The sequence below is a fragment of the Dysidea avara genome, chromosome 7 (assembly GCF_963678975.1).
Source record: "Dysidea avara chromosome 7, odDysAvar1.4, whole genome shotgun sequence".
Taxonomy (NCBI): Eukaryota; Metazoa; Porifera; class Demospongiae; order Dictyoceratida; family Dysideidae; genus Dysidea; species Dysidea avara.
Genome location: NC_089278.1, coordinates 4,619,596 through 4,630,665, shown reverse-complemented (window position 1 = coordinate 4,630,665; position 11,070 = coordinate 4,619,596). Strand labels below are relative to the sequence as shown.

The 11,070-nt window shown below is 38.2% G+C and overlaps 2 protein-coding genes across 2 annotated transcripts in view; one reads left to right on the top strand and one right to left on the bottom strand.

The window, feature by feature from the left end:
- Positions 1–988: 988 nt before the first annotated feature.
- On the bottom strand, positions 989–10,638 carry LOC136261962 (tyrosine-protein kinase receptor Tie-1-like). Its single transcript, XM_066056059.1, has 7 exons — positions 10,416–10,638; positions 10,158–10,265; positions 9,960–10,085; positions 9,861–9,907; positions 2,001–2,078; positions 1,881–1,952; positions 989–1,231 (listed from the first exon to the last, which is right to left on the bottom strand). Exons 1-7 carry the CDS (start codon positions 10,582–10,584, stop codon positions 1,073–1,075), a joined length of 759 nt encoding a protein of 252 aa, XP_065912131.1. The 5' UTR covers positions 10,585–10,638; the 3' UTR covers positions 989–1,072.
- The window catches only part of LOC136261966 (small nuclear ribonucleoprotein F-like), a 713-nt gene continuing 176 nt past the window's right edge, over positions 10,534–11,070 (top strand). The window contains exons 1-3 of the mRNA XM_066056065.1: positions 10,534–10,684; positions 10,773–10,898; positions 10,978–11,042. Coding sequence (XP_065912137.1) covers positions 10,679–10,684; positions 10,773–10,898; positions 10,978–11,042 — 197 coding nt within the window. The 5' untranslated portion in view covers positions 10,534–10,678. The remainder of the gene's footprint in view (positions 10,685–10,772; positions 10,899–10,977; positions 11,043–11,070) is intronic.

Below are 11,070 nucleotides of genomic sequence, written 5' to 3'. Positions count from 1 at the left end.
GACCTTGGCCAAGACCAGAGAGATGATGGGAGAACTTGCAGAGCTCGGAGAGTTATGTTCTACTACATTTATCGGCGTTAATCTTAGCTACTCTGCAGGGACCGCGCTGAAGTCACTAGCTGATGCCGGCGGGGAACACTCCGAATTCCATGAAATCGGTACGATGGAGATTGAGGCGATTTTCGATCGGATTGCGATAACCCTCCAAGCGGCCAGGAGGGTAACAGTCCAAGGAGTGGTCGCCACCGGTCTTGGTGCTGGTGGTGGTGGCAGTCGACCAATGCTGACTGATTCGTCAAGCAGAGACGTGGATGAGATTTGGCAACTGATGCAAGGAGTTCACCAGGGGGTAAAGAGTGACATGCTTGGAAATGTCAGTCTTTCAAAGCCGTCTACCCTCAGTGGACTGTATGGCGTTTTGAAGAGCTATGAAGCTGCACTCAGCTCAGCAGCCCAAACCCCTGAATGGAAGAACTACAAACGCCAAAACTGGCTCCAAGAGGTGAACAATACCAGCAAATACTCCCGGGCACATTTTGTGTCCTGTCTATATGCCATGGAAGGAGAATTGAGACAAGAGGCACAGGAGCCATTATGGCTAATGCTGCAACGTCCAAGTTGGAAAACTGCCTGTGAGCGTATGGGTGCCTACAATCTAAACCTTGGCTCTGCCCCCAACCGAGTGGCAATTGTTCCAGCTAGCCGACCAACCACCTCATCACAAAGAGCACCTGCACGAAGGGACAGTGGTTGTGTTGTCTCTTAAAAAATGAACTGATACAATAGCATACAAAATAAATTAAATGTCTTTAAGAATGGTTATACTCTGCACTGCACCACGTAATTAACTCTTGTGAATGTTATACTTTTATTAATATAATGTACTTTGATGATTGACTAATACCAGATGTACAAAAATGTAGTACAACTACACTTAAAAATGAAGTGCTATCATAGCACTTCATTTTTAACAGTGTAATAACAGACGTTCAAAACCATGGAAGTACAGTATTGGGATAAATGATACAAAAAAATTATATTGTGTGCGTACATATTGATACAAGAGAACTAGTTACACATTGATGGTGACGTCAATGTCCCGATCATCAGATACCGATACAGTAGTGATAAGGGTGGCCCTCCATTCACCACTCTTCACCAATGTGTCCAGAGTTTCCAGTGCCCTGTCTGCATTCACCTGGTCCAACGAGCCTGCCACTACAAATTCCATCTGTACAGGGTATATGCCAAATAAGGCATTGCTACAATTTCTAGGAACTACTAAGCAATGTGTGTAGGAGGGGAGTGACATCACTGAGGATGTGGTGAGGCTAAAAGAATTTTATTGTCATCTGGCAGAGGTTGTGTATGATATGTGGTCACCATCAGTATAATAGTACAGCAACAACACAACATTGGATGATGCAATAGGGACAAAACCATACATCATGCATGAACATTTTGTAACAATAAAATTACCCTCTTTGTACAGGTGCATTCTTTTGGTAATGGATATACCCTGTAGGTATTTTATATGGGGTTACAGAACACGGCAACAAACATTATACAACATGTAATAGTGTATGTTTTCTTGTTTGGAATAGCTGGATACCAGATAACAGCAGCTGATACCATCCTGTGTTGAGTACCATTTAGCATTGCTATACACCTAGTTTGCTGACATCCCAGAAACAAAGCAAAAGACATGCTTGTGTTTATTAGTAGAAATAGCCATATAAACTTGATACCTGTTATTTAAGTATAACTTGTTGTTGCAGAAATGCTGAAGGCTATAGTCAACATGAGGTGACCACAATATGACAAAAGATAACTTAGAAGCTATCTTATTCATAACAGCAATACACTACATAAAAACTTACTTTCAGTAAATTTCTGGCATCTGTTCGGTTTACACGGCTGACTGAAAAGCTCTGAATGAGGTTAGAACTGACCTGTATACAGCTATTGAATGGAATAGAATTATGAATTACTCTTGTTACCACTAATTTGTCAGGGATGAAAGAGTTCTCAGTTGACGATGGTGGAAGGGGAACATCAACACCAAATAATGAATCATCCTACATATAATGTACTCATAAGCGATAGAATAATGCATCAATTAAGCTAAGAAAAAGGCAGCATGACTTGTTTTTTAAAAAGAGCTTAAGGTGGTAAATGAGGAATAGTTACAGCCATTTTTCCTGTGGTTGTTTACTATTCATCAGATGAGGCCAAAACACAAATAACCTTGCTGCTAATTTGCTTTCTAATACATGGCAGATATCTTTTACGTTGATAGGAACACTAACATTGCCATGATATAGTTTGAGGGGGTATATGTAGTCTCGGGTACAGCTCAATGCTAGCGGCTCCAATTTGCCATTTCTCTCTCTCTAAACCTGTGGACAAGGCTACCCACAATCAATTACTGAGGCCGTATGGCAAGATAATCAATTATGGGAGACCACATTGTCTAAGGGCCTTAAGACTGTCCTGTATAGGTGTTGGCCCTATTATACTGACTTAATATCATTGTGGTCATTCTTTGATTCTAAACAATTGTATCAAGCTTTCATTAACAAGCCTGCAATTCCTGACTTCACAGCACGCTTTTAGTTTCTTAACCAAAAATAGGCATAATCGCCACAGAGTTTTCAAATGTAGTAGTAAAGTATACCATTTGGCAGGGATTAGAGATTTCTCCCAAAAGTTTGGTAAAGTAGACTCCACTAGTTGCAGCTACAAAGCATTAAAAAACAAGCTTGGAGACTCTTCCAATAAGACACTTTGGAGGACCACACAGACTGTGATCAATAACATCAAGATGCATTAGAACTTAAAGACTGGTACAATGTTTTTATATCAAATCCCAAGGGGCTAGATGTGATACACAAGCGTGTTATTAGCAGGAACAAAACACAATTTTCAGGCATAGCTCTCAGGACAGTTGTTGCATTGGAGTTCTCCACCAGGTAGGGTAGTATACATACCATACTTGGTCCTGATATATGGACAACTTAAATTTGGCTTCCACCTTTTCACACACTACACTATAACATGCAAACTCATAGTTGGATGACTGTGAAATAAGGGCACACATAAAGGAAGTCTAATAGCAAATCTAGGCAACAACTTAGCAAATCTAGGTCTGGATACCCTAATAGAACAATCACTTATTGGAAAAACCTGGTGAATTTTTTTAAATAAGCCCAAATTCAAACCAGGGATCTCACACCTAATTTCCAGGTCCATAGCCACTACCGTAAGCTATCCACCTCCCACTTCATAGACAGTGGAAACAGACGGCATGTGTCCTCCCCCTCCATTGGTAAATAACAAAAGATCAAGATACAGAACAGTCAACCCCACCCTTACATACCATATTTACTTGGTTAAATGCTGTGGTGTTTATTAGTTCTAAAAATCAATGCAGCGGCTATTCAAATTTGACTACCACTCGATGCTCAAAAACGATGTTGAAACTTTTATTTTCAAAATTGATCGATGCACTACTTGAGTGCGGCTACTATTGAAGGTGTGGCATTTAACCAAGTAAATACAGTATCTATAAAAACTACTAGTTGTGCTATAACTTTCATTGTCACAAGTTTGCCCCCCCCCCCCCCCCCACTTCTCACTTCTTGACCCTCTTTACTGCCCCTGTCCCACCTTATTAGTTCAGAGTGCTGTAATAGAGTATAAAGAACTGCCATAACAGAGTAACATAAAATATAAGTAAGTCCAAAGGTGGCCTTAAAGGTTTGCAAGCAAAGAGGTGATATCAATACCAAAACAGCCAAGTTGTGAAATAGGAACTCATTATTGACCTCATTAATTGAAATGACTGATAAGAAATTATTTGTAGATAACATTTGTAGCTAGCTAATCATTACATATGTTCCCTCCTTGTAATTTTTCCCCCCTGGGCATAATCAGTAAACACTGCCTGCCCAGAAATAAATTAATAGGGATGTAGCCTTTAAAACAAAATCAATCTTTAAAATTAAACATGAACATGTAGCCTTCACAAAAGCCTGTCTCTATAATCAAAGGTTGAGGTACGGAAATGGCTGCAGTGATATTAATTTTTGGTCTAAGGGGTTACTGATCAATATTTTCACTAAAAATTGCTAATAGAGCAGTCACACTACCCCCAATTTCAATAAAGCAGTGTGCAGTTTCATTCTGGCTAAACCCACCAACTCCACATCAGGAATAATAAAAGTTGTGACTCAGACAAGACAGCTAAACCATGCTAATAGAACAGTCAACCAAAACTCTGTCTCTGCAGTAGTGTTGCGACTACAAGCTGTCTGTGGATCAAGTTACCACCTGGTCTGGGATTTTGTTTCTCAGAGTTACTGACCCCCTGCTACACAGGCTTTCAGTAGCCTTCTTTGCAGGTCCCTAGCGGGATAGTGACTAAAATTTTGATTTTGATACAATAACAAAATATCGATATTTATTAACTGTGTAATTGAACTAATTGTGTGGGCAACTGATATTTATAAATATGTTTTTATACACTAAAACTATTGCATAGAAGTGAAAACAAGCCTAGGACTGGTAGATGATATATAAAAATGCTAGAAATTAACTTTGTTTCTAGGGTGATTGCATAATCACCGAATTCCAGATACAATCATAATTATAGATTAACCATACATTGACATCAACATTGACATCAATTGCAATGTCAATATCAAAGTTCGATACGACATCAAAGTAATTATCATATCAATAATTTTTTGATATATTGCACATCACCACTCTACAGCTGTTTTGGTTGTGTTAGTGCTTGTACATGTGTGAAGGATCCTAGAGTTTCCAACAAAATATTGAATTAAGTGAGCTTACTGTATTTCCTTGGTTAAAAGCTACATCTTTAATAGTAGCCGCACTTGAGTGGTGCTACTATCAATTTAAAACTAAGGGCTTAAACATTGTTTTCAAGCATCGAGTAGTTGTCAAGTTTGAATAGTCACCGCATCAAAATTTTGAACTAAGGTAATAAGCACCGTGGCATTTACCCAAATAAGCATTCAATATTCTGAAATGTGAGTTCCTGAGAGTAACAAACCAACACAGTACAATCCTATCTTGCACATGTATTACATTGAAAATTCTCCCTTTAAGGAAGTTACATCTGCCAAATATCTAGGAGTCACCATCGACAACAAGCTTACCTTCAATGACCATATCTAAACAATCACCAATAAAGCTAACCAAATCAATGCCTTTATTTACAGAAACCTGCGCCACTGTCCAAGCACCGTGAAATGTAACTGCTACAGAAGTATGGTCAGGCCAGTACTTGAATATGCATCACCTGTTTGGGACCCCCATACCTTAAATAATATCAATAAAATTGAAGCAGTACAGAGAAGAGCGGCCAGATTTTGCCTAAATGAGTTTTCAAATCACTCTAGTGTTACTAGCATGCTAAGCACACTCAACTTACCTCCTTTACAACAAAGAAGAGAGAGAGAGCTAAACTTATAATTATGTATAGAATTATTAATGATCTTGTTGATATCCCCAAAGATTACTTTACCCCTAATGATTCACGATTAAGAAAAGGATACTACAGGCAACTGATGACAAACATTGACTCATATAAATTTTCCTTTTTCCCTCTGTGATTAAACTTTGGAACCCCCTCCCCCCTATATAGTTAATTCCCCTTCCCTGGATAATTTTTGTAATAACTTAAGTAATTATATCTGTGCGTTATAATCATTTGTGATTTCTGCACAGTAAAAACAAATAATAGTATATAAACATGGCATATGCATGGTACAGCCTTTAGCCATGATTTCATTCACCGAATGTTCTATTAGGGAATTACCACATAAACTTAATTTTTAGTTTCTCATACATCAATGCTCAAAAATAGAAATGTGGAGGGTGGATTTAAATTTTATTTTTATAGACTAGTTATAGCTGAATTACATAGCTCATGTGACCAAGAATACATCTTGTTTAGACTGCTATACCGTACAGCACAAAAATTTGACGGGGGAAATTTTGACGAATTTGACGAAATGCTTGCCATTCATCAAAATTCACATGGTTAGTTAATTAGAATATTTCTGGTGCAGGAAATTTGTCAATATTTTCCTTGTCAATATTCAAGAGATAGAGTATCCGTCAAAATTTCCTCCCATCAAATTATTACACTGTACAGTAGCTAGTTACTAACTTACAGCGTTGCTTAGTGGCTGTATTCAGCCATCAGTAGCACAAAAAATTATTGATGCAGCCAAGGAAAAAGTCAATGCAGGTGAGGATGAGAAACTGATTATTAAGTTTATTTTGGTGAAAGAAAACATTCCAGGATTTTCTGCTTATTCATAGTGATGTGCAATAATAATTGCAATAATTTTGTCAATATCATATTGACTTTAAGCAGTAGTCCAATATGGAAGGCAAAATATTTATTGGAAGATCACTATTTTGTAGTGTCACTGTAAAGCAGTAAATAATAATAAATAGAACAGTCAAGCAATCAATAATCATCTCCCGCCCACATCAGTTTTGCTGCACTATGTGACGACAGGAAACAAGCCATATAATAATGATGGCCTTATGCTGTGGTCGAGGTTGTAGTGAGACAAGATGGCAGTTGACCTCATGCCCAGAACAATTTTTTCCTTCTATGAACTTGATTTTTCCTCTGTTTTCCATAAAAGTATCCCTTGCACCCTGGTAATTTCTACTGTTGTATTGATCAATGAAATAGTGATCTATAATGAAATAATAAAATTTGACGTGGCTACTTAAAAATTGATGTGGGCGGTGACAGGAAACAAAGAATAACTATTAAAGCTCTCTTATTGACAATGTGTAATTGCATTGTGCCAATCTCTTTGAAAAAATAGTGCCCAAGTACAGATATCTCCACTATCATGACTTCATAAAACCAATTACACAAAAAATATTTACCTTGAAATTGCATGAATAACAATTCGTGAATCCCCCTCACGATTGTGACAATCTATGATTTTGTTACTCTTGAAAACATTAGCTATACGGTATTTGATTTGTGATGAAGCAATCCATTTCTTACACAATAAGGGTTCAAAGTACACGAGGTACATGTACGTTCCATCCCAGACAAGTCGCTTAATTGGCATGTCGAGTGTAGTAGTACACATAGTGATACGAATGAACTTGGTAAAGGTTGGGTGGATCAAAAATCAGTTAGTATACCATGCATACTGGTATGACAGAAGAGGAAGATCATCACAAACTTCTAATGGCACGTACCATACAAATAAAATTTGTAGGTTGCAATATCAGGTGAGTTGGTTGATTTCTTCCCAAGACACATGTGGTTCAAAATTCCTTCTAATTTTTGCTTTCTTTCTTACAACAACAACAGGAGCCCATAAGTACTGCAGTACTCCTTGCAGTGCTTATGGGCTACTGACACTACAACCTATTGAAAACAGCACAGTGTTACAAATCCAATAAGTAGTAGCCCATACATGTGGTATGTGTGTATGGAAACAGTTTTATTTAAAATAACGTCACACCTTACAACAATGCTTCCTACAACAATACCCTTAGGGTTTCCATTACATTATTATGATAGCCTATTATATATTTTTATAGATTTGTCTCTCGCCCACTTTTTTACATGCTATAACACTTGTGATAATGATAAAGCTAACACATTCGGATTTTTGGCTCCATTTTTGTGTGTAACCATTTGAAGTTAGTGAGGAAGCCATGCAGATGGGTATATTCTTATAATACAATCATACCAAGATAGTAATTACCCCTGCGTGCAGTACATTATTTAGTGGGAAATGGATTTGTACTCTACACAAATGCTCCCACTACTTGCTGCATGTTTGTAAACAAAATCCTTCAAATCTTTTATTGGAAAAACTCATGTATACAACAAAAGCTAGCTAGTATCTAGTTTGTTTTAAACATCTACCAGTCTATCTAATACATTGTTTCTCACTCAACATATTGCACTACATGTAATTACAGGTATAGTGGATCCTCAGTTATCCGAACAGCTTTGTTCTTATAGTTAGCCAAAAGTGTTCAGATAAGTGAAATTGTTTGGATAAATGAAACCCATTGATGTATATATATATATCTTCGTTCAACTACTCTAATAGAACAGTCATTTCCTCTAATAAAAATGCACACTGATGACAATACTCTAACAGAACAGTCACATTCAGCACTCAGATAATCGAGGTGTTTGGATGATTGAGGTTCGGATAAGCAAGGATCCACTGTATTCAGAACAATGATTTTTCCATCTGAACAAGCTGATAACATCAACTTCTAAAAACCAGATGCCATATTTCATTTTTAGCTGCAAGTTCAGCTGAAATCAAATTGTAATTTCATATTAATTTGTGAACTGCTAAGCGAAAACCGACTTGTTTGCATTTTCCTTAAACTTCATTTTATGACTTTTTTGTTGTCTAGAGGGAAAAACTAATGGGCTGTTAACCTTATATCTGGTAAGAGCTTTCAGAGTTATAGCAATAGACAACAAAAAGAGCAAAACAATTGATTTGTACAGTGCCTGTACAAAAAAAAAATTACAGGCGCTCATTAAATTGATCATAAGTCTTTAGTACAACGGACTATGGAGTTGGGACTTGTGTCATTCTATTCGCCATGAACTGGGGCATTCATCAAGATATAGTTTTGGCCTAATATACCCATGCTATCAAGCAAGAAAGGCTGTTCAAGCTTAGAAACAGCAACAACAAAGTTACGTTATAGTGCAACATAAACAAACACACATAACTCACGCTTGCTTCATGGTACAGAAATGAAACAAAAATATTCTTACTAATCCATTGGTATATTAGATATTTCGATTCATGTCTTCCTTTGCTAAAAAAATATTTACGTAGCACACGTTGTATCTCAATGGTATTAACAGAATTATGCAAAGTCGAGATTTCGCTCAGCGGGTTACATATTATTGTACACAGAAGTATCTTCTCAACTGTTTTATAGTTTGTCCATCGTGTTTTTTGACAAATTCTTTAGGCAAAACCTCAAAACTGCTCTTCAGTTTTGTTTACGTATACATATGGTCCCTTTCAATTTTAGCCTATCAGGCCTGCTATGGTGTATCTGGGTTGTTAAATATTTATGAGAAGGTAGTTCACAAAATCTGTAGTCACTACGCTCGTATTTCAAACTGGCGAAAAGAAACCACCTCAGTGCAAAGCTTATCTATGCTGAAGTGCAATTCATGAAGTGTTTTACCCCTAAATGGATTTGCTTATGTGAGTGCGCACGGACAAACATAGGTATGTGTCCATAGGTATCACACACACACACGCACGCACACACACATTTATGAAACTAACCAGACGCACGTGGCATGCACCTGGTTTATAGCTGGTGAGATAAGCAGTCCAAGCTAAGCAAGGGGGTGTCACGTAGGTACGCGCTGTAGGTAGATCTGCAACCGCGGTCAAAGTCTTGACCAGCCAAAATTTCGCTTTGACCTGTGACTAAGAGCCCTTTTCGACCTTTGATCGGTGACTTAGCGATGATATTTCAGCACTTTTCAATTGTGGGTTGGGAGCTTTTACCCTTGACCGTTGAATTGGCACAATTTTGGTGACCTTGACCTTTGACTTAGACCGCGGTCGCAGATCTACCTACAGTGAGTGCCTGTATGTCACCCCCTTGCTAAGTATCCCCAGTGGTGGTTGTAATAATAATTTTCACATGCAGTTAGCAAAAACCATTCATAAGCTTTTGAATTAGATGCACCACAAACCTACATCTTTTTGTCTGAGTAACCTACATCTATCTGTATCCTCTATTGCTATACTAGTCACACAAGTATATTAATATTTCACCTTGTCAACGGTACTTAGGAAATCCTCCAAGCAGTCATTACCTTTAGCTACATTAATATTCAGATAAGTTCTGGTAAACAGTAAAGGGTACCTGCTTACCTCTACTGCAGTCAACTTCCTCCCAACAAGAATTACACATGCACTTTCCATTTTGGGGATCACACATGTTACCATTACAGTTACATTCCTCCCTGCAATCCTCCCCGTAGTAACCAGGTTGACACTCTGCATATAGAACACGTGATAGATGCTAGTGACTCTAATTATTTAGGGCATAGAAAGGCGAAGTAGTCTCACCTACACACGTGTGGTCATCATCAGCAAGACTGTAACCAACATAGCACGAGCATATATAACCTCCGCGGACATCCATACACAATTGATGACATGGCTTTAACATACAATCTGAAATGAAATGCACACGTGAGTCATAATAGCCCCACCCACACCTGCAAATTGTACTGCTTAAACAGCCCATTTTATCAAACTTTGTTGCGTTTTTGAATTCAGGGTATAGTGTAGATTCATTGCATAGTGTAGTAGGTAATTAATTACCTGCGCCTGAACCTGAACCAGAGAAAAGCTCGGAACCTGATCCCTCGCCAGAGCCAGAGCCGGAGCCTGCAGCATCGGAGTTGTCGCTTAGAAGCACAAATCCAACAAGTAGTAATAGAGTGATACGCATGGTAGTTCGATAACAACACCAACAGCAACAAATGATCATCCGCCGAATTGTTTGTTTGATTGGCTCCAAGGAAACGTGCTGATGTGGGGGCGATTAGACTACCGACGTAATATCAGATCACCCGACCAGCAAGATGGCGGTACGTTGAATGTGACCTTGCATTACTTACGCTATAATGGATGTTACACTATCGTTATTACGTGTTGATTTATGTTTTTCAACTGCAGGCTATGCCCTTAAACCCCAAGCCTTTTCTGAACAGCCTCACAGGAAAGCCAGTGGTCGTGAAATTGAAGTGGGGAATGGAGTATAAAGGCTACCTAGTATCCACCGATGGATACATGAATTTGCAGGTACAATCAGTTGCGTCTGACATTGTGCAGTGTATGCATGTGCGCTCTGATGCGCATTAATTGGGAACTGTTTTTCTAGTTAGCAAATACGGAAGAATACATAGATGGACAGTTGGCAGGAAACTTGGGAGAAGTTTTAATAAGGTAACTGAATTCTGTATATTATGTTTCA

Bases quoted from the DNA above. Each gene is read 5' to 3' on its own strand.
- LOC136261962 (XM_066056059.1), bottom strand. From the start codon at position 10,584: ATGATCATTTGTTGCTGTTGGTGTTGTTATCGAACTACCATGCGTATC. The intron at 10,086-10,157 runs GTGAGACTACTT...TTCTATATGCAG, and splicing joins TGATGACCACACGTGTGTAG to AGTGTCAACCTGGTTACTAC. The intron at 2,079-9,860 runs GTGAAATATTAA...CATTATATGTAG, and splicing joins TCCTAAGTACCGTTGACAAG to GATGATTCATTATTTGGTGT.